Source organism: Lethenteron reissneri, chromosome 44 (assembly GCF_015708825.2).
Source record: "Lethenteron reissneri isolate LAM-NWPU_2019-01 chromosome 44, ASM1570882v1, whole genome shotgun sequence".
Lineage (NCBI taxonomy): Eukaryota > Metazoa > Chordata > Hyperoartia > Petromyzontiformes > Petromyzontidae > Lethenteron > Lethenteron reissneri.
In genome coordinates this window covers 259,338-283,441 of record NC_083822.1, presented here as the reverse complement: position 1 = coordinate 283,441, position 24,104 = coordinate 259,338, and the positions used below count along the sequence as shown (strand labels likewise).

At 48.7% G+C, this 24,104-nt stretch overlaps 2 protein-coding genes across 2 annotated transcripts in view; one reads left to right on the top strand and one right to left on the bottom strand.

Moving 5' to 3' along the window:
• Positions 1–3,835: 3,835 nt before the first annotated feature.
• On the bottom strand, positions 3,836–19,539 carry LOC133353531 (archaemetzincin-1-like). Its single transcript, XM_061569844.1, has 7 exons — positions 19,375–19,539; positions 14,590–14,902; positions 13,485–13,658; positions 11,693–11,821; positions 10,295–11,067; positions 5,954–6,130; positions 3,836–4,705 (listed from the first exon to the last, which is right to left on the bottom strand). The coding sequence occupies exons 2-7, from the start codon at positions 14,897–14,899 to the stop codon at positions 3,956–3,958; spliced, it is 2,313 nt and encodes a 770-aa protein (XP_061425828.1). The 5' UTR covers positions 14,900–14,902; positions 19,375–19,539; the 3' UTR covers positions 3,836–3,955.
• Positions 19,540–23,822: 4,283 nt separating this feature from the next.
• Positions 23,823–24,104, top strand: part of LOC133353434 (BTB/POZ domain-containing protein KCTD5-like) — a 32,958-nt gene continuing 32,676 nt past the window's right edge. The window contains exon 1 of the mRNA XM_061569697.1: positions 23,823–23,953. Coding sequence (XP_061425681.1) covers positions 23,823–23,953 — 131 coding nt within the window. The remainder of the gene's footprint in view (positions 23,954–24,104) is intronic.

The following is a 24,104-nucleotide window of genomic DNA, read 5'->3' as shown; positions in this document are numbered from 1 at the left end:
GCTGCCGCAGACACAGCTTAGTTTGTAGACGCCGGGGTATTGCATGTCAGGGATCACATCCTTCACAGATGGGATCAGATGACGAATTTTATGTACTGTGTTAAATCGAACCTGGATCTTGTGTTTGCTCATGTTTTTGGAAATATTTTGGTGACCCCTGCTATGTATGGCAAGGTGATGGTTTTGATTGGGTCCTCAGGTGGTTCTTTCCCAACGGTTGGGGTGATAGTTTTACGGATTGTGTAGTCTGAATATCCATTCATCTTGAGGGCTTGGTGTACGGTGCTCCAGTTCACTGGCTAGGTGGTGATGGTCGGAAATACATCGAGCACTCTCGTGTAGAGTTTTGATGAGGGAATTCTTCTGGGATGGATGGTGGTGGCAGGTTTTAGGTAGGCATCTGTATGGGTGGCTTTCCTGTAGACAGTATCCCATTGAGCCATCTGGTATCTTTTCTATTAAAACATCCAAGAATGGTAACTTGCCATCCTTTTCCACCTCCATGGTGAATTTGATGGCTAGGTGTATGGAATTGATGTGGTGAGGAATTGGTTCAGAGCTGGTAGGCCATGTGGCCAGATGACAAACGTGTCATCTACGTACTTCCACTAGGACGGACGTAGAGTGGATGCCTGCATGGGATCTGTCTCAAAATTTTCTATGAAAACATTGGCTACAACTAGAGATAACGGAAAACCCATTGGGGTACCTTCAACTTGTTTGTAGAATATTCCATTCCAGGTGAAGTAAGTGTTGGTGAAGCAGTGTCTAACCAGGGCCGGTACATCGGCATTCAGTTCTTGTTGGACCAAATCTTCAATGATTGCAATGGTGTCAGGCACGGGAACTTTGGTAAGCAAATATACTACATCGATGCTAACGAGCAAATCACCTGGAGATAGTGAGATGTCCTTAATTAACGATACCAAGTGAGCTGAGTTAAGTACAGATGAGGTGGTCTTACCAGTCAATGGTTGTAAGGTCTCAGACAGAAGTCCGGCAAGTTTGTAGATGGGTGAGTCAATGGAGACGATAGAACGAAGTGGTGTGCCTTCTTTATGGATTTTTGGTAAGCCATTCAATCTGATGACGATTGCGATCGAAACGTCATTTTTTGTATTATTGTATTGTTATTTTTTCTATCTACGTGACTTTACCGAAAGACCCAAAGAATATGAATTCCTGCAGTCACGAAAGCTTTAAGTCAAGATTCACTTAATTTGTATCAAGTTTAAAGGTTGCAGTGTCGGTGCGTTTTCATTGTCCGCACAAGGGGTGGCACGATGGCTCGTGCACGTGATCCAGTGCATCGGCGTGTCCCTGTTTAAGGCCTTGCCTGGTAGACAACCGGCCAGCCCGAAACGTGGAGACAAAACCAGCGTCGAAAGGATTCGCAAATCCGGCGCCGACGGCGCCTTTTTCATTTCCGCCCATGTCGTGATGACGCAAATACGTGTGACGCTCTCTCGCAACTCCACATACCGTGTAAAGTCAGTTCGCGTGGCTTGCAACATAACATCCGCTCGTAAAAATCGTTCAGAGGACAGGTATGTTAGACAAGGGCATTACACAATCCATGTGTGTGCGTGGTTTTTATTCCAGCTTTAAATTGTATTGTATAGGCTTAAGATTGATTAGTTGTAAATGTACCCAAGGTTTTACTACGTAAAACTCAAGTGCAGGTGTACATTTATAACACCTGTGTATGTATATAGTACGTAATTATATCAAGCAACAGCAAGTACAATATACAATATTTAGCATTTCCAGTGTTCATGCAGATAAATAGACAAATAGTGGCATCGTTTCCATTATACCCCTTCTCACGTTTAATTGTTGCACATTGACGAAAATTGTCTATCGATAAATTGTCTGATTTTGGTCTGGGCACAATTCACAAACTAGAAGTGGATAATATTCTATCAAATGTATGTGGATTCATAACGTGGCACAGATTTTCCCCCAGGGCAAAACCGCAATGTATTGGCTTTAAGAAAAAAAATGACAGTACATTGTATTGTCATGTTTCGTAAAAAAAAAAGGCTACGCGTATTGACTCTGACCGCTCATCATTTTACAGACCTCAACCGTGCACATGCTGAAACAGCAGTTGTGAAGGGGAGGCAGTGCTGCACCTCTAAACCCGTTGCAATGATCCGTCCGAGTGGGGCGTGTTACAACGCAGCGTTCGTGACGACACCACAAGCACTGGCTGCGCTAACGACGTGGCCAGAAGAGGGAGCCCTCAATCCGACTGGAGTCCCACCGAACCTCGCGTTTCTTCCCGTCCTCCCGCGCAGTTGCTGTCACTCAGGGTCCAGCTTCCTGCTATTAGGGGCCATCCGTTCAGTCCGTACGCACGGAGGGGGGAGGGGGGGTTAACCCAAATGCGTACGCTTGCGTATGGGGGGTCTACTGACAATGTACGCTTAGGACACGGGGGGGGGGGGGAGTAAAGCTTTGATAACACTCGTCAACAAAAAAAAACATTTTTTTTCTGGCCTGGACTGTTTTAGACTAATTTCAGGGTGCTGATTCCAAATCTGATCTCAGATTTGCTCTATCACATCTCATTTTTATGCTATCGGCATACCCCATTTTCATTGATTTTACCCGAAATTAACTGTCATTTATGATTGCAACTTGTTGCGAGTCAGTGACTGCTTTAGTGTTAAAATATGGTGCTGTATTTTTAGGATAGTGTGTTTATAATATCATTTATGTAGATATCCACATTTATTTAATATTTTTCTTCTGCAGTTTTTATTGAAAATGCAATATTTGATATCTCAAAAACCTGATGTGATAGACAAAAATTGATGCCAGATTTGGAATGAGCACCCCAAAATTACATTAAAACCGTTGGAATACCTTATGCCAGAAAAAATGTACTGACCAGTGTTATTTGTCTACATTGGCCTTTAAACGAGTTAGTCCGGCGGTGGACTATCTGTTTGCTTGAACACGTTAATATTATTCATCCTTGATCGTTTCTGCGTGGATTAAATATCGGCCGTTCGATAGGATTGGGGGGGGGGGGAGTGTAAAAAGTACGCGTGCCTACATGGAGGGGGAAAGGGGTCAAGTTTTGAGAGATCTTTGCGTGCCTACGACATGGATGGCCCCTTACCAACCCTGCGGTGATGCGTGTAGCACAGCGGCGATGATGAGCAGGTGGATGAAGACGAATGGTAATGATCGAATCTGGGCTTGTGGGGGGATGTCACAAGGGCTGGTTTTAGAAAGAAAGACAAAAAATCTGCAATTTGTATTCAAAGTACAGCTGGGACGCATTGTCCACTCAGTTGATTAGTCGGTTATAAATAATTTGCTGCATTTGTGCTGGTCAATGACTCGACATCCTTAAAAAAGTGTCGACCACCTCAAAATCTCGCTTCACGAAGGTGGGAAACCCCCGTACCTGTCAACCCCTTATCGGTGCCCTAGCTTATTACAGACCAATTCAGACCTTATTGGTCACCCCGTGTCCTTAGAAATCTCACGTTCATCCTACAAAGTCCCATCACAAGGGAATAAATGCAAACAAATAGACAACAACAAAAATTGCCCGTATTGAAACGTCTGTGCGCCGTATGGACCTGAACTCTCGATTGGACCTGACCTCTCCGTCTCCCTGTACAAGAATACGGGGTAGTAAACCATATGGGTTTGACAGCTATGACCCCCCACCCCCCCCCCCCCCCCCAGGCCGACAAGCCACGCAAGGCATGACGCGGCCGATGCCGATGACATCGCCAAGCCCCGTCCAGCTCCCATCCTTGGTGTGTTGCTGAGAATTCCCCCCCCCCCCCCCAAACTATTTTAGGCGAGGCGTAGTAATTGAACCGATTATCGGTCGAGGAATGCGTATCGAAGTGAACGTTTCGCACCACCCGGACAGGCGCCTTTCATGGCGTTCTAAGCACGGAGAGCGCTGGAGGTTTGGCACATCGCTCTACTGGTCCGGCTTCCTGCAGCTGTCCCTGGAAATTCCCGAGATCTGACTGGGGGCGCCCTGCAGCGTCTTTCTCTCGCTGACGCTCAGCTTCGCCCTGAGGCTCTTGCAGGACTTCTCCGCGATGTTCCGCACCTCCGCCATCTGACGGAAGCTGCTGTTGCCCGTGAGCTGTCGCCTCAGCGTGGACACCCGGGCGGTGAGAAACCCCCGGAGGCTCCCGCCGCCACCGCCGCTGTCCACCTCCTTCGCCCTGGCCTCCGCCTCGCTGCGCCTCGCGCGACTCTGCCGCGTTCTCTCGCGCAGCTCCTCCAGCGCGCGGTCCCAGTCGGGCGGCGTCTCGTCGACTCCCTCCGCCTCTTGGCCGTCTTCCTTCTCCTCTGCATCGCCGGCTTCGTCGTCTCCTCGCAGCTGGTCCAGGCAAGCGAGCAGCCAGCGCTCGAACGAGACGAGAGAGCCACGCTCGGCGGCGTCCATCGCCGCAGTGTCCCCCGCGTCTCGCAGGGCGCCGTCCTCGGCCGCTGTGGCCGTGCGGTGTTCGTGGCTCGCCGGGGTGCCGCGTCTCTCCTCCGCTGTGGCCGTGCTCTCGGCCCTCTCGGTGGGCTGCCGGCCGGTGCTGTCACTGTTGTCGCCGCACAGCTGGGCTCGCGTGGCGGGGTGAGAGGCTCGTGGGGGTGTGAGGTCGTCTGAGTCGCCCGTCCACTCGTTGTCGTCCGGCGTCGTTTGGCTGCGAACCCAATCCAGCAGACACTTGGCGACGGGCGAGAGACGGGTTGGGAGGGTTTAAGAGAGGTTGAGAGGATGAGAGGGCGAGAAGGAGAGTGAGTTGTATCCAATCGATAAAAGGTTGTTTTTAAAAATATTTTTTGTAAAGTCTCCATTACACCGTTGCTTGCTATGTTCAAGTTGAAGGCTTATTTTATTTAACCAGGTGACAACTCATGAGACCGGGATGAGTCTCATTCGCAAGAGGGATCTGGGTCACCAAAATAACGAAGCACAGGCAAGCGAGTACAGCAATGAAACGAATAGAAAGCTGAGCAAAACCAACCAAGCATTGGCTGGTTCATGACCACTCGATATAGGTCGGTAGCTTTGCCTATTCGTGCTGTTGGAGGAAGGTGTGTGAATACATATTCATCCTGTGGCACTTGCAAACCGCTTGGCTCGTAATGAGATTGCGATTTAAAAATCCAAATGAGATTGCGATTTAAAACCCAACTGATAATGGACGCCAACTGTCGTTGATGTGAATACATTAACCCCACTCCCTCTGGTCCTCGCACCTGATTGCCTCACAAGTGACGACTTCACGGGAGGATTTCTCCGAGTTGTCGCCTGATGATGCGAGTTGTAATTACCGGCGAAACGACGTACTCCGATTTGTAAATGTGGGTTTACTCTCCAACACACCGGTGTGCTGAACTAGTAACTGTTTTGCCTGCTTTGTTTAAGTGACACACCTTATTAATTGGCTGTGTCGGGTGGTGGCGGGTTTAATGACACATTTACGCGATCTAACCCAAAAAAAAAACCTTATGGATAATATTGATCGCGAAAGCCTACGTCTTAAACTGATTTAAAATCCTGCTCCACGGGTAACCTATCGCTTCAGTCCCCTGATGTCGATCGAAACGAGTACCACTTTGTGGGAAGTCATCAGTAGTTTTCCTATAAAGTAGACTCTTAACCCCCCCCCCCACCCCACTTGATAGGAATGTGGAATTTCCACCACTGGGCTCATGAGACAAGGCCCACCGAGCTTATTTATTTATCGCAGCCAAACGCTCTTAAACGCATGTTTCTAAATGTGCAGGGGAAAACCGGAGGATCCCGAGGAAATTCCACGCGACCACGGGGAGTGAGAGACACGCAAACTCCAAATATACAGCAGCAGCAGGCGTCGGGGTTCGGGATCGAACCCACGACCTCCTGCGTACCAAGCGAGGTAGTTCACATCTCGCCCCAGTGGCACCTGCGAGCTCCCTCCTGCCTCACCTGGTAGCGCGGGGCGAGGCGGAAGGCGGCCACGTGGTGCAGCTTGTGCAGGCACACGGGGCACAGGTGCGGCGGGCGCGCGCGCGCCACCGCCGCGCTGCGCGCGCCCTGCATGACGCACGCGAGCCAGCGGCAGTGCGCCACGCCGAGCAGGTGGCACGCGGCGTGCACCACCGCCTGCGGGACACGGGGGGCGGGCACCAGCGTGGTAGCCCGGCCACGGAGTCCATGAGCGCGGGTCGGAATATTTCACTTTGTCGGTATCCTCCTGAGGTGGGCCTAACTGTAGTGGTTCCATATTAAAAACAAAAATACTTGGGCTTCTGCTTTCGTGTGCCTGATGTCGATGTAAAGCAACGGCTACGATTACACATTCAGGTGGGTGAGCCAGACGGCCGCATCAGGAGCAGCGGAGTGCACCGCTGCGGTGTGTCTCCTCTGTGTTTGTGTGTTGCGTGGTTTATGTTGTTAATGGTCTGTTCTGGATGACCACAGTCGCATTTCACCTGGCAAGGTCGCACTGAGCTACAGAGCTCTTTTTTTTCAGAAGCGACCTGGCCACAAATGATAGCTCACCGAAGTGGCTTGTCACGTGGACATTTATAGCAGTCAAATACTCTTCTTGGTTCTTTCGGTAAAGTCACGTAGAAGGGAAGTAATAAAATAATAAAAATAAAACATAATAAAACAATTCTCACGACGTTTCGGCCACAACGCAAGCAGCCGTCCTCAGGTGAAAACCAGGTCCGTCGAGGCGACAGTCTGAATGAAACAGCACACGAGCTTGGAGCATATATATAAGCTGGGCGCATTGACAAAGGAATTTGCATATCAAAAGTAATTTAGCATATTTATGGGAAATGCAGGAATGTGATTAGTACTGCATATGCATGTGCATTGTGCAGGATTAACAGCATCAAAGGGAGCTGCAGTTACTGCTGCTGCAGCAGTTGCTGCTGCTGCACTTGCTGCTGCTGCTGCAGTTGCTGCCTTATCCATTTTAATATAACACTATGTATTATTCTACCCACCCTAATGTGTATCATACTGCTATATGTTTACTGTACAATTACGACACCATACATTACTCTGCACACTGCACCATGCCAGTGAGTGGAACGCGGTCTGAAAGTCACCGTAAACGTGAACACAATCAGTTAAGATCCGAAATGGTTTATTACGTCCTTCCAATGATTGCTAAGCCAGAATCCATCTTCTCGGTTGAAATTGTCTGTGTGTTTGTATATGTGGATCGCCTCATGAACGAATCTCTCATGATAGCCAGATGGCTTGCAGAGAACCTCTGTCTTGGAGAAGTCAATGTCATGTGAGCCCACTGAATTGTAACAGTGATCTGCCACGGCTGAGGTGTTTGTCCTACCGTGTTTCAGGTCTGCCTTATGTTCACGGATGCGGTCCGAGACATGTCGTTTGGTTTCTCCAATGTAACTGCTACCACAGAGGCAACTTAGTTTGTAGACGCCAGGGTACTGTATGTCTGGAACCACATCTGCAGCAGCAGCAACTGCTGCAGCAGCAGTAACTGCAGCTCCCTTTGATGCTGTTAATCCTGCATAATGCACATGCATATGCAGTACTAATCACATTCCTGCATTTCCCATAAATATGCTAAATTCCTTTTGATATGCAAATTCCTTTGTCAATGCGCCCAGCTTATATATATGCTCCAAGCTCGTGTGCTGTTTCATTCAGACTCTGTCGCCTCGACGGACCTGGTTTTCACCTGAGGACGGCTGCTTGCGTTGTGGCCGAAACGTCGTGAGAATTGTTTTATGTTTTATTTTTATTATTTTATTACTTCCCTTCTACGTGACTTTACCGAAAGAACCAAGAAGATGAATCCCTGCAGTCACGAAAGCTTTAAATCGAAATTCAGTCAAATACTTTTAAACGCGTGTTCATTCTCAATGTGGAGTGAAAAACTGGAGGACCCCGAGAAAAAATATCGATGCGACCACGGGGAGATAAACATGCAAACTCGACATATAGAGGCGGCAGAGTTGGGATCGGACCCACAAACTCCTATATACCGGGCGAGGTCGTTAACATCTAATTTCTTAATGTAGTCAACAACCGGGAGTTGCGTGATAGCCATTTCAAATGAGTTGGGTTATAAAATAATGCACTTTCATTCGCAATATTCATATTAATACATCGTTGCTGCTGAGGTTTTGCTACCTCATGTGGTACCGATTTCTACTCTGGCCCGTGGACTGAGCGCACAAATTGTGAACTGCAGCTGTTGACTATTGAAATAATGGACTACTCGGTCTAAAACTGAAACTCAGCACGTTTGGCGATAACACTGCGCTAGATAGAAGAAAAACAAGATACGGGAGGCAGCATGTCTGGAAATGGCACTTCTTCATCAATGTTGCCGATGGTATATTTGTATGTACATTTCCTTTGAGGGCAGTGTTATTGACAAACTTGTCGAGTTTCTTTTATTATTTGTGTTTGCGCACCGCTGCTAAAGCAGTGCAACGAAACATTTCGTTTAAGATCTTTCGGTAAAGTCACGTAGAAGGGAAATAATAACAATAATAACAATAATAACAATAAAACATAAAAAAAAAATTCTCACGACGTTTCGGCCACAACGCAAGCAGCCGTCGTCAGGTGAAGAACAAGGCTGTCGGAAAGGCATTATTATTTTATTATTTCCCTTCTACGTGACTTTACCGAAAGAACCAAGAAGATGGATCCCTTTCAGTCAAGAAAGCTTTAAATCGAAAAATGTCGTTTAAGCATTCTACTGTGAGGAATCAAGTTATAAAATCGCAAATCATTTGCAGGAGTAAATGCAATGATTTCCAGTGGCGTCAGACCCCGCGATGAGGTTGATGATGACTTCATCAACCTCATCGCAGTCCCACATCACCGCTGAACGTGCACGACTGCGGGGGAGTTTCCTGCCTTTTTAGAGTCCAAGATACCCCCCCCCCCTCCCCATTGTTAAATGGCTGCCAATTAATCGTGTTTACAACAATCATTTTTATTGTTATTCTTGGTTCTTTCGGTAAAGTCACGTAGAAGGGAAATAATAAAATAATAGAAATATAAAACAATATTTTAATGTATTATTTCCCTTCTACGTGACTTTACCGAAAGAACCAAGAATATGAATCCCTGCAGTCACGAAATCTTTAAATATTTTTTTATTGTTATTGAATAATTTCTACACTACATCGTCATCGTCAGCCACCGTGTGCCCATGGATGAAGGCCTCCCCAAGCCATCGACCATCCTTCCCATTCCATTCCCTGGCTGCCACTCCGTCATTACTCTTGACCACCATCCCATCAAGCGACGTGTCTTGCCAAAGCCCCACTTATTTTTCTTAAAAGTTTGAAATAATGTTAATATTTCATCATCCTGCGGACTTGTCGCACGGTACTTCACTTGTGCTCCTATTTACTGTGAGCCCTCCTCTCATCTACATCCTCCCGTGTTCCCTCCCTACCATAGGAACATGTCATGTCCATCACTGGCTCGGCACCAACCAAAGGAATTTAGCACCGCTCCACGGAGACACTTGGACTCTGATAGCCACATTCTCGTATTGACGAAACAACTAAGGCGGATAATTTTTTGTGATTTGAAGCCATTGGTGTTATTGAAGACATTGCAACATTCACATAAAATCAGACAAAAACATATTTTCGTCGAGATGCAACCCCATTGCCGGGGGGAGGGGCACTCGAGGCGACTCAGTCGACTGCTAAAGCCAAGTCCACGAAATTTGGTATTTTTCTTTTTACAATTAAGCGATGGGCGCCCACAGCCTATCCTTATACATCGGGCTTGAGAGCCAGAACAGAATGCAGACAAAGGCAGATCGTGTGGTTACTACTTCTGTGTTTCTCATTTGTTGAAAGTTTGTTTCACATCGAACCGTGTCAGGCCCCCTGCTGAGTTTCTCTATGCTCCTTTCAACGAGGTCACGGGTTGTCTAGATACAAATTTGTCCCAAAATGCCAACCACACGGAGTGACGCAATCACATTGTGTGCTCGCGACTGACCTCTCCCTATGTGTTATGTACTATGTTGACCCTCCGTACGTAGCCGACCGTGCTCATCGGAGGTGCGGGGGAAGGACAACAATCTCAACACAAAAAGCAGTTCGAAAGAAATGAGTTTTCAATCTAGATAGAGGTAACTCGGCTTAAACACAGAGCTGGGTTAGCTTGCCCAACCTTAAAGCTAGTATGCTATGCACCATCCTCAACATCAACTCCTACAATTGTTCAACAGCAGGACTCGTCGTGACGACGGAGTCCTGAGATGCCCTCATCGGAGGCATCGGAGGCATCACTGACCTTGCACGAGTGCAGGAGGAAGTCACCGCCCGGCGTGGCGGGCAGGGAGAGGCCAGCGAACCAAGCGCCGTCGCCGCTCCGCGCAGGGTCCAGACGGGCCTGCAGAAGTCCCACCACGGCGGGCGAGTAGCACCGCACGAGGCTCGCGTTCGCCCACGGGCCCTGCGGTCCCCTGGGCCGACACCAGGCCTCCTCCTCTTCCTCCTCCTCCTTCTCGTTGTGGCCATCGCTTGCATCGGCATCGCGATCCGGCGCTGTGGGTTCACTTCCCGGAGGTGGCAGCTGCTGCTGCTGTTGTTGGTGGTGGCATCGTTGCTCATGTTCATTCACAAGTTCATCTTGAGGCTGCTGCTGTTCTTGCCGTTGCTGAGCATGTTCATCTAGCTGTTGATTTTGTTTCTGCGACAAATCATATTGGTCTTGTTGGTGGCAATCTTGCTCGTGCTGATTGCGTTGTTGATCTGGATTTGTCTGCTGCTGCCGCTCCAGCTGCTGCAGATGTTCTTGCTGCAGCAGGTGATCTTGCTGCTGTTGATTCTGTTGCTGCTGCCGCCCTTGATTGTGCTTCTGATTATGGATCTGCTCTCCACCTTCCTGTTGCTTCCGTTGTTGCTGCTGCTGCTGCCACCATGGGCCTCCCATGGGGAGCTCCTTGGCATGCCGGGGCATGACGGTGAGGCCCGGCCATGGAGGAGGCCGCTGTTTATTACCGGCCTTGCGCAGCCGCTTGTCGAAGTCCGGGTCGAGTCGCGCCAGGCTGCACACAGCGACCCCTGCACCGTGGTCAGGAGAGTGAGTGTGGAGCGGTGGTGTTGGAGACATTGGCGCATTGTCGCGTACAATCTGACTACGGCGCGACGTGCCGGCGTTATAGAATACGGCACTGGTGCCAACGTTGCACACTATGGCACTGTGAAGCCAATGTTAGACAATCGAGGTCAAGATGAAAATGTGATCATGGCCAAAGCCAGCGATGGCGTCACACCTTGCCAGCATTTTCTACCGTCTGTCAGACCCCAAGACTGTTGTTCGGTTACTGAGCATCCTCCCAAGATCTGCCCTAACGGAATCTCACCGTCCAGCTATAGGCCTCACCTTCAATCATGGGACCCGTGGTAGACCATTCCGATTTTTTTTTTCTCGGAAATTGGCCTTGCCCCCAGCCTGCGCACGTGTCCCATGACTGCAGCGCTTTATCCCGTCTTACCAGCACCTGCCTCGGACACTTGTACTCAAATACCGGTGACTTATTTTCGAGCCGTGACATTATTATTATTATCATCTCTGATCCATGACGGACAACACGGCACTAATTACCAGTGTCAAAAGAAATACGGCACTGATGCCAATGTTAATGAACGGCCCGTGTCCCTGGTCTAGGTCATGGCTTGCAGGCACCTTCTGCGGGCAGGCACTTCTCAAAGACGAAGTCGGCGGAGTTCCCAGCGTACAGGTCGGCGAGAGTGAGCCCCAGGAGACAGGAGCGGCCAGGAGCTCGCAGCCCCTTCAGGTAGTGCAGCAGCCCGTCTGCGGGGCGAGATGCACTTTACACGGTGCGCCCATAAACGGCTCGTATCGCTCCTGCGAGCACATTCACGCAGCGCCTACGATTAGTTCCCGCGCCTCCGATTTGCGCGGTTGGCTACGTGCGGTTGCGAAGGAAGTTCAGCATACAATCATTTTCAGGAGGATCCTGAATTTGTTTGGTTAGTTTGTGAATTATTAAACAAGGCCCGGAGGCTAGGGCAATGAAGAATGTATTCACTTTTTAATGAGGTGGTCTCTTGTCCTAGTTATTTGTGCTGCTTGTGGTTCCCCACGATGGTGAACAGTGGGTTGATGGCTGTTTAACTTGTGGGGAGGAAACCAACATAACTGTGAAAACCCAAGGGATAAAAACCGCCAACAGTGTACAAACATTGGCAAGCGCCGTCTTGCAAAGACTAAATTATTTGGCGGTCAGTAGATGATCTCATGCACACAGTGATCTGGGCACAGTCCACCAACCTGCGTCTTGCATCATTGGGTTATGTGTGTGCGTTACTGCTCACTGGCAAGACTGGACTGCGTCGAGGAATGACTCGTGACCAGTGCCATGCCTACCCCATCCCTAATCAACTAGTGGCTAACACTAGGCCTACCCCATGCCTAATAAACAGGTTAATTTCCAGTCCATAAAATATTAATTGCTCAGAAAACCTTTCATCGAGGTTTACTTTGATTGGCTCGAGATAATTCTTGTCACTCCATTCCGTTGCTCACCCGCGTTCGCTTTAGTCACCTTATGGTTAATGCATCGTCGGCAATAATTGCCCGAGTGGATCATGGCCTTCAGAGTTGGCAAGCCTGGCGCCATGGTGCCGAGATGTTAACTACCTCGCCTGGTACACAGGAGGTCGTGGGTTTCATCCCGACCTTGACGCCTGCTGTATATTTGGAGTTTGCGTGTCTCTCTCCGCGTGGTCGCGTGGATTCTCTCCGTTTTTTTCCCCCTCCACGTTTAGAAACGTGCGTTTAGAGCAGGGGTCGAGAACCTTTTTGACTGGGAGAGCCATAAAAGCCAAATATTTCTAAATATCTTTCATTGAGAGCCATATCGTATTTTTAACGTATAATACATTAAATATGTCTTACTTTTAATGCGACTTCTGGTGCTGCATGGTTTTGCTGATGGCCTTGTAGTCTGGTTCATACGTGGTGAGGTTGAGCTTCGTGCAGGCGTGACCCGTGAAATTTATCTTCAAAACTAATTTCTGTTTACTTTAAAATGACACAGTATTATTAAGTAATATCACAAGTATTTTAAAATCAGTTCCAAACGGATTTTTTAAAAATTATTTTTCCAACTCAAAATTGTCTGGGAGCCATATGCCGTCACTGGAAGAGCCATATATGGCTCGCGAGCCATAGGTTCCCGACCGCTGGTTGAAACGTCGTGAGAATTGTTTTATTATGTTTTATTTTTATTATTTTATTACTTCCCTTCTACGTGACTTTACCGAAAGAACCAAGAAGAGTATTTGGCTGATATACATTTCCACGTGATAAGCCACTTAGTTGAGCTATCATTTGTGGCCAGGTCGCTTCTGAAAAAGAGCTACATAGCTCAGTGCGGCTTTACCTGGTAAAATAATAAATGGTTTTAGTTTACTCTGTGTGGGCCCGTGTACGTGGGCGTGTGCGGACTTGCCGGCGTGGATTTGCCAGTGACCCGTTCGCGCGTCGCGGCGGCAGAGGCTGCGGCTCTCGGCAATGTCGAGGGGCTCGTTGAGGCGCACCGTAAAGCCCGGCAGGAAGGCCTCGGCGTAGCCGCGCACCGCCGCCATGAAGGCACGCGACTTCTCGCAGCCGGTGTCCGTGAAACCTGCGCGAGAGTCGTCGTCGTGATCATCGTTGTCGTGATCATCATCATCATCTGTTGTCGTCGTCGTGGGTCTCCTCAACCAGTGCGGTGCGCTCCCCGCCCCCACCCCAATGCTTTCAAGGGAGATTCGTAGGCTGCGGCATGGATACCGTGCAGGAAAAAAACATTGAATGCCTATGAAATATAAGCACCCCATTGTGCTGACAAAATACACGGTTACTTAAAGCAAATGCCTTACCAAATGCACACTAATCACGTCAAAAACTGCCTTACTAATCCTGCAAGGACTGGTGACGTGTCCGTGATTTCTCTGCATTGTGGCCCGAGTAACCGTCGTAGTTGGATGGGTGACAATGCACCACCCTGCAATCTGCGGTGTCTCGGAGCACTTCTAGACGCGATGAGCGACTTGCATCACATCATCTCAAGCGTTTGAGGTGCCACCCCTGTCGACAACCGTCCCTGTGTGGCAGCAGGTGACTCGGCACCTGCCGGCAGGTGAGCGTTACTCTCCCAGGCAGGACGCTGATAATTGCTGTCCCTTGTCCCAATTGAGCGATTTGTAGATCTCCCGTTACGACCTTTTTGTCAGCATCCAAAATTGTGAAGACAAAAACTAAGAATACGTTTTTACCCTCTCTGGCAATACAACAGGAGGTGTAAAGATGTTTAAACACCAAATATAAACCTTTTGCAAGGCATCAAGTCTGCATTAACCACACGTACTTGTGACAAAACATGCAAACCAACATGCTCTGATAATTTATGCAAAAGGTCTACGAACATCTTGACACTTTGTTTTATTGCCAGAAAGGGTAAAACCCATTCTTATTATTTTGTAGTTCCTACGTGACAAATTCTTTGTCTCACGATTCATCCCACCTCAGAGGGTGACGGCCCCCCCCCCCCCCCCCCACCGCCTCATCCTTACCCAGAGGCTGCAGGTGCAGCGTGGGCCGGGGGGTCCCGTGCAGCGCCCGGCACCGAGGGGGGCAGCCCATCGCGAAATCGCGGAATCCTTGCGGCTCTTCGGGCCACTGGCAGAGCAGCCACGCCGGTGGGGCGGTGCCGAAGGGGCCCTCCTCGCCCCCACGGTGACACCGCGCCAGCAGGGCCCTCTCGCCGCGCGACAGTCGCTCCCGATAGCGGCCCGCGAGCGCCTGGTCCGGACCGCCCGTCAGAGCCTCCATGAGGGCGCGCGGGCCGGGGCCCGGCTCCGCGTGGGTCCACAGCGAGAGCATGGGCTGCGCACACACCCACGACGAGCAGCGTCACGTCTCTGTTGGGAGCGCGCCCGCACGGGGCCACCGCCTTGTTCAAGGAGAGAATGGAAAGCCCGGTGGAGTGCCACTGTGGAGACAGGCTGACCAGACGGGACATGGATCCCAAACGACATCCATTCAGCTTCTCGCAATGATGTGCTAAGGCTATCGTACCTGCACATGCACTAATGGTTTTACAATATGCAAGATGAAGGGGTGTAATGATTGACCTCCCTCGTGACAATGCGGTGAATCGTCACCATGCAAGATCAGGATTCAATTTAAGCATCCTTTTTTGTATTGTGGTGAAAGTTATGGTCTCTAGTGGCGATAGAGATCACGTGAACCCATTGTTTGGAAAATGCATCAATCTAAAAATGTATTCGGACACGTATTCGATGCATGTATCTTGAGTTTAATCCGGCTTAATAGAAAGGACGATACGTCATTACCCAACCTATATTTTATAGCACCTTTCAAGTTAAGTACTTCTCAAAGTGCTTATATAGGTGTTATAAAACATAACAAATTAAGAGATTAAAGTGAGCCAAATAAAAGACAGCTATTTGTTGAGTATTCAAATGAAGTTAAAAACCTTTTCAAACAAATGCATCTTCAGGCGCAATTAAAAAGGGGTATTGAATCAGTCAATACAGTCTTACTGAATACAATGCAGGTCCACATTTCCGACCAATCCCTGCAACTTGTGAATAGAGTGACAGACCTCGGATGTAAGGAGACAGGAGGTCAGTTAAGTAATGGGGAGTGAGACTACATGAAGCAGAAATCGACTCAATTACCGATTGTGAGCACGAGTAGTGTGAGAAGAGCATTTCAGTGGCTGGTTTTAGATTAAATAAAGGTGTACATCAACGAGGTCGCCGCCAGATGGCTCGGATGTCAAGAGGTCAGAGCGCTGAAAGTGGCATTGCTGAGGTCCTGGTCTCAAATCGAGGTGGCAGCCTCTGATGTTCTCCAGCCCCATGGGTTGATGGTCTCAGTTGAGTCACGAATGATTGCACACACACCAAAAAAAAATCCGTGATATTGTTTTCGTGCGCTTAATTTGGTCAAATGTCAGCCCGCAGAATCTCAAATATCTGTTTGACTTTTCACGTGGCCAAAAACATGAATCTTACTGGCAGAGCGAGTGGGAAAGTGCCTCCCTCTACTTTGAAAACAAATTTCTTTCGAGCGTATTTTTATGTTCAATTGGTTCTCATTCTCCCCCGCACTTCCAATTAGCGAAATAAGTTCAACATACATACTGTGTTGACCAGAAGCCACTGAAAGGGAAATTGTGGCTCCGTGTTATCCACTTCCACGGACCATTCTCTAACATAATGGGTTGCTCTGCTCAGCGAAAACATATTATTCGCCTCGTGACAGCATGCTGATAGCACGATCGGCAAAACATTGTGGGAAGAGACAAGAAGAGGCGTGGACCAACTTCCCAGCATTGGGGTAGGGGATGAGGCTACATTCATGAATACTTCAGAGGCAGATTAAACATACGCTTGTTACTTCATGGATAGGGGCGTAAAAAGGTCTAAACAACAACTCCCAAGATATCTGAATTCGAATTCAGGAATGTTCAAGTTGACGTCTGGAACTAAACACGATCACCTCTTCTTGTTTCTTTCGGTAAAGTCACGTAGAATGGAAATAATAAAATAATTCTCACTACGTTTCGGCCACAACGCAAGCGTGTATTGATGAATCCCTGCAGTCACGAAAGCTTTAAATCGAAACGGTCACCTTTTTTATTTTTCTGAATTTAATTTGAAAAAAAAAAACGCCGTTGCATCCATCATTTAACGTCAGCAAAATACGCAGACGGAAAACCCAAGCGGGAGAATCATCCCAGACTCGACTAGACAAAGCATGCGGCGTGGAACGAGAGCGAGGGCAGTGAAACGTTGAGGACAGCACGCACACGGCCCCGTGGCTCGTGGCTAGGCCTCGGCAAGGTAAGGTAATTGTACCCTTTTTACCGGGTAAAAGGGTAAAGGTAAAGGTGTCGACATGCCAAGGGGTAAGGGTAAAGGGTAGGGTAAAAGGTAGGCTAGTTGTTTTTTATCTTTAACCTTACCTGCTAAAGGGTAAAAGGTAGGGTAGAGTGATTGTATTGTGATAAGGTAAAAGGTAGGGTAAAGGTAGGCTCGTTGTTTTTACACTTTTACCTTACCTTGCCGAGGCCTACTCGTGGCTCAAGCTTTGAAGCGTTTAGTCTCCTTCAGCGTGTTGAGGTTCAGGGATGGACAGGGACTACTGTTGGAGAGTGGATGCTGCTGTGCCATGTTGAGGCATAGGCTCACACAACTGACTTGACCTGGGACTATGGTTCTAAAGTCCATCTCTGGGTTTTCCCTGGCAGTTAATGCACATTGGTGTTCATTGCTTTTTTATTGAAATCGCTAAGTGGCTAGCAACAGTGTCAAGTTAGTGCTTTCTATCGTTGGGTGGAGCTCATCTGGTGAAAATTCCACATTCCTTTGGTAGGCACGAGTCTCTCCATAAACTGTTGACCTTTGCTGCGAAGTGGTACTAATTTTATCAACCCCGGTGGGGTGAAGGGCTGAATCGTCCCCCACCTGTGATCTGAACCTGCAATCTTCCGATTGGAATCCATGCATCGTAATGTTTCGCCACTCGGAAATAGTGATTTAAACAAGGACGGTAGATTAGTACGGTTGGCTACATACGTTGTGAAAGATGTTCAACGTCATAGAATGTAGGCATGCGTTTCTAAAAGCTGAGCTGTGCTACGAGAGTAAGGTGCAAAATGTTTGTGTTGAGCAAGGCAGCTCAACCCAGGTCTCCTTTGATAAAGCATCTCCTGGTCTCTGTGGACTTGTATTGAGTTGTAAAGCTCGAACCGGGAATTGAGAGTCGGTCAGCCAAGCTGGCATTGTAGAGGCACAGATCTCTGTCACAGCTGATACCATCACCACCATGATCATCTGCAGTCATCATCATTATCAAAAGCATCGTCTTGAAATGTGTCCTGAGATACAAATGTACAATATTTAGATATTTTCAAACCTTAACATCAGGTTTGTGATCGTTGTTTTATTGTTTGTGCATGCCCTTGTGAAACTGTAGAGCTGACGTTTGTCCACTGTAGAAGGATAAACAATCAGCCCTTTCCAGGCCAGACTTCCCAGACGGAGATGATGATAATGACATGGAGACGATAATGGCATAAAGATCACCCAATTTACGTTTTCCGACATTCTTTTTCCACGTTAAAGCAGACGTTATAATTTGTAATAATAACTTTTTTGGACTTGGTGGCATACATCCAATGCACTGATCACCATTGCAAAATAAGAGCGTGGGGATTTTATGCGGCAAATATCACAGCGATAGAAGCACTTCAACATGCAACGCATCTACTCTGGAATGCCCTTCTCAACGGTAAGACATGTTTATGTCAGTGGTATGTATGCGGGCATATTTCATGAGTTTGAGAGCGCGTGTTTATGTCAGTGAGCACCCGCGTGTGTATGCTTCAAGGTCGTAATTATAATAAATATTGGGGAGGACACATCCCCCCCAATATTCAAATGTGCTCAAAATGTCCCCCCACAATATATTGCGATAAAATAGATTTCTGTTTATATCTTTGTGGTTATGGTTGTACTTTATTAATCCCTAATATCTGTCATTACATACAATGAAACAAGAAAAGGTAAAAAAAACAGCAATGTAATACAATAGACTCTTAGACATTATTGTAAAAAGACAATAAAAAAGTTCATTCTATGTGGCAGGAAATGGCAGGAAATTAGTTTTCAAATTTTGATTTTTTTCTGGGGGGGGGGACCCCAAGCCCCCTGGAAGATTTGGTCCCCCCAATGTTGGCTCCATGGCTACGGCCTTGGTGTGCTTGGCGTGAATGTGTGTGTACGTGTGTGACGGGTTATAGGCAGGGGGCAGTCCAGAAACATTCACAGTTGTACCGTACAATGCTACGACTTCCATGTCCCCAGCCTTCACCAATGTGCACAGCATGATGAAGTTTAGCCAACTAACTTCCACGACTCACATGACATGGGGGGGGGGGGCTCATCCAGCAGTAGATTGACAAGAATTAAAGCATTACTGAGTGTGCGCGTGTGTCGGTACGGTTACACGTGCGAACGCGTGTTCAGCGTGAGCGTGACACACGTGCACCTCCGATTGGCACGGTTGACCACGTACGGTGCGAAAGAAGTTTCAACGTACATACGAGTCGTCACCTACGCGCGCAAACAAAGCCACAGGTCGTCGCAGCAAGAGTCCGAGCGATTTGATGTTCCAACACAAACCCTCGCTGACATCCCTCATGCACTGTTGCCCGTGGCTACCACGACAATATCCACGTCTGCCCATCGTATCCCTCGCCGTGGGCCACAAACAAAACCAAAAACCCCACGCGTCTAACCACTTGCGGTGATGGTGCGACTCACGTGAACGACCCCTCTGGAGAAGAAGCCGCGATGAGCTCGATCCGAGGCGGCACCTGGGGCCGCACGAGGTCCCCCGCCCCCCTCCCCGGAGTTTGACAACAGCTGTCGACTTTGACGAGAGCTGTTGAGTTTGACAACAACAGCTTTTGACTTTGACGATGGTTGTCAAGTTGACAGTGTTGAGTTTGACGAGAGCTGTCGAGTTTGACGATGACAGCTGTCGAGTTTGACGGCTGTTGAGTTTGACGATGACAGCTGTCGACACGTGCTGTAACCCCGCGCTGTTTGCCCGACGCCGTTACTCGGCCCAGGAGCGCAACTCCCGCGCTTCGTATTCCATGAAGAGAGGAGGGACCCGCAGAGCCACAGAGTAGGCGAGGAGCGCTGCCGCGTGACGCCGAGTTTCCTCTCCGCATGACGCGCAGAGATTTCCATCGCCCCCCCCATTCACCCCCCTCCCTCCCCCCCTCTCGGGTCCCACAATCTCCTCCCAGGTCGGCTGGGCTGATTGTTTCAGTCGTCCAGCGAGGCAAACAGGGTTCAATGGTATAGAGCAGAGAAACACGTTCCTGCGGAGGGAGCTGGTAGGAACGTTGGGTTGCTCGGTCAATGGCCAGGGTCAACGGCGGCGTGGTGTATTCCGCAAATATGCCCGACTGTGAGGGCGGGCACAAGCCGGCGTGAGTAGGTTAAACGTTGAGTTTCATTAGGGCACCACGGGGTGACCAGCCCCTCCCCACCCAGCCCCTCCCTGCACGACGGACGGACGGACACAATAATCCCCTGTGGGCTGGTGTAACCAGGAGGTTCCTACCAGTATGAGAATATGTATTCATACTGGAGGAATCCTATGAGCTCTCAAGAACTTTTCGTTCCTTCGCATAGATGTCCCAGTCGTGGCGGGTTAAGAACGTTGCAACAACAAACAATACAACAACAACAAGACACGGCAGTAGTGCCAAGTGCAAGGAAGTAAACAAATCGCCCAAACACACACAAATAAAACTCAACCATCCCCATCCCACCAGGCAAAGCGCACTGAAGTTTTAACTTGTTTTTCAGAAGCGACCTGGCTATCAAAAATGATAGCTCAACCAAGTGGACCATCACGTGACAAATTATAGCAGCAAAATAATCGAATTAAGAGTCGGGGGAGGTGGGGCAAATGCTGTTTTTTTTACCAAACAGATAAAGTATACAATCGCACCATCAAAATAAACAAATGAAGAGTACTACTAACAACAACATTGGAATTGCAGGATGCATGCCATAGAAATTAAAATTGCAATCATCAGCCACGATCAAGTGACTGCTGGATGAAGGACTCCCCGAGACCCCACGTCTCATCATCATCCTGCAAAATAATAAACCATCTTGTTATACCGTTCTGGCCCGCTCCTCTGTGAAAAGAGCTTTAGAGCTCATCGGATTCCTACTGCAGTATAAATAATCTGATTCTGATCTTAACACCTCAAATCGAGGTGAATAAATTGTTCCATCCCCCTTTGGTGGACATCTCAGACTCTTCACCATCCTTCTTTCCTGCCACGTGCACGTCCCAAACACATTCACTCTTCCGAACAGTTTGAATTTACTGGCGTAATCATTTACCTGTGCGTGTTATCTAATCCACAAGTGCAATGTGTGAAATCATGATGATGCTAAACTCACTGTCATACGATAGCAGAGGAAGCTCACGGGATATGCCTGCGTGGAGCATGCGACGAGGGGCTAGACTGGCGTCAGTGTTACTTTGTTATCCCGCCGGTGCAACATCTCCCCACTCTGTCATGAACCAGGACTCCACAACGATATATTTTTGCCATGTTCAGCAAGAATGCATGCATTCAATTGGAGTAAGACGGGAATTGTGTCTTCGACTGAATTGGTGATTGGTGTAATGGAAATTGAAATTCTTAAGAAGGGAAAAAGTTCGACTTTTATGTTGACATCTGACAGTTTCGTCTGAGCCATTCTGCGTTCAACCCCCCAAGCAAGTTGCACGTTGCTTTCTGCTTCTTTCCATTGCTCCAGTCTCTTAACACCAAAAAACTCTTCTAACTTTGCTCAATTCGAGAAACACGTTCAGCCTTATCTCTTACAACGTCGACAGCGTTGCTTGTTGCTGGCTGCTTGCCGGTTTTTTAAGTCTGTGCTCAGCTGATGTGTTTAAAATATACGCGTACCGTGCGTGATGTTGCTGTTCTGTCCCCCGCTGTTGGTCCCATGCATTACTGGTAGCACAGCGCCACCACAAAGTCTACAAACAGCCTTCACATGACTACAATACCGTCGGTTTAAGCCGTTCAATATGCAAAAAACTCGTTTCTTGGAACTGCTTTTCGTGTGCGTGGTTTGTTGTCCTTCCCCCGCACCACCGATTGGCACGATTGGCTACGTACGGTGCGAAAGAGGTTCAACACATACACACATACAAACTTAAATCCTGAACTGGGTCAAACAAAAAAAACTTGCCAAGTCTGAAACTATCTTATCGGAGGCTGCTGCTGCTGCCTGGGTTGTTGCACCGAACCCGTGTTGAAACCATTTCCTATGCGCACACTGCTGAGCGAGAGCTTTGTTTCTCTTGGCGTGTCGTGATCTCAGAAGGGGCCTTGACTTGGCACGACGAGGCCACCTTACCCCCCCCCCCCCCCGGCAGGCGTTCAGGAAGAGGAAATCTGGGGCGGTGATTTCACTCCTGACGAGCCCTCCACACTCGTTTCACGAGCGGCACGCGGCCGCTTTGCCAAACGTGGTGCACGCGCACAGGAATAACAGCATCGACTTGCACATGGCAAACGATTCCTGCAAAAACAACAACAACAAATCAACACGTAGTAGGAGGCTTTGGCGAGCAGTATATATAGGTGTTTTTTTGGGTTAGATCGCGTAAATATATGAGTGTGTCGTTAAACCCGCCACCACCCGACACAGCCAACTAGTAAGGGTTGTCACGTAAACAGAACAGCACACCGGTGTGTAGGAGAGCCAAGCCACAACATTTACAATCTGAGTACGACGTTCCGCAGTAATTACAACCAGCTTCATCAGGCGACAGCCAGATTTATGGCTGATTGAAACTGATTGAAAACTCGTTTCTTTAGAACTGCTTGTTGTTGTGTTTAGTTTGTTGTCCTTCCTCCGCACCTCCGATTAGCGCGGTTGGCTACGTACGGCGCGAAAGAAGTTCACCGTACGTTCAATACGTACATACACGGGTTAAACTTAACCCTGCCCGTGCCAGCTAGAGATGGCAAGGAATCGCTGACAACGTCCGTCACGTTTCCCTTGCACGGACTCAAAACACGAGAACCGAGTCTCAGTTGGCCGTCACCTGGGTTCAACAAGCGTCGCTGAGCGATTGGCACTGCGTGCGAGCCTCGCTGCTGTTCCAGTGGCGAGCAAGTGCCGGACACACATTTCCATCCCACCTCCACGAGTCGCGACGACCTGCACCGAGATCGCATATCGGGCCCAACGCGTCGAGAGCTGATCCAGAACAATTGTCGGCTTTCCACAACCAGAGCAACGACAATGCATGATGTACATCAACAGAGATCTTCTTGTGCGTCTTCAATGGGCCACCGCTCATTTTGTGTGCACCGACCGGAGAAAGTGGCGTGGCAGTCGAGGTGGAGGTCGTACCGTCGTTCGCACCGTACGGCGAGCCACGCGCGCTCATCGGAGGCGCGAAACAAGTTCCACGTGCATCACATCCGTACGGTGGCAACCGCCTTGCATGTGACTCCCACGTTAGTATTTCTCCGTTTGGTGCTAACGGTGGAGAGGTGGTCGTCGTAGGCCACGGTCATTCCACTGCTGGATGAAAGGCCTCTCAAAGCTGCTGCTGCTGCTGCTGCTGTTTCTTGTCTTAATTCTGCGACATACGTAGCTTGGGGGTGGAGGTGGAGTGGCGTGGAAACAAGTGGAAGCATGCGGCCACTGCTGCGCCTGCGACGTGATGTGAGATTTCCTTTCTGGAGGATTTCGATCTGGGGGGGGTGTTAGTATCAGGCTCCAGAGCACGTGGCGTTGTAACCGACATGCCTGCTGCTGATTAACAGGAGGAAAACTTTGAAACAATATTTTTTTCTTCCAATTCTATCCAGATTTCGCTATTGGCGTCACGCCATGAGACAAAACAATTCCAATCGCAGAGAAGTACAATCCCCGTCGTGTTATAGGGAACAACCTTCGGAAGTGGATAATGCAGAGCTAATTCTAAAATCTTTCGAGGTCACATCTGGTCCACAAAGTGGGGGGAGTGGGAAGCACTTTCCCATGCGCTCCACATTTGAGAATAATATTTGTCGCGTTACAATCACACTGCTATTTTAATTCTCAGAAATAGAATTTAGCTAAATTGAGTACAAAACAAATGTCAATGATGGTGTTTTTGACGTACAATTATCATCGGTGACTGGGACGGAACCCATCCATCACGAATGATCGCCCGCAGTAAACCGGACGACTCAGCCTTGCCTGTCCCAGCCCTCTCACCTCAAATCCGCCAGGCCCTCGGCCAAGACCACTTCCAGGGGACGGCTTTTAATCGGATGGAGGTGGCGGCCACAGTGTAGGAGGACCATATGTGCTACTCGCTACTAACAGCACTTTCCCCAACAATCTGTTCGGGCTATTCGGGGGATCTTTGTCTTTGTAGGCGGGCCACTTGCCTGGACTCCACCGCCGCTGCCACATGACCCACCTAGGGCATCGGTGAAACA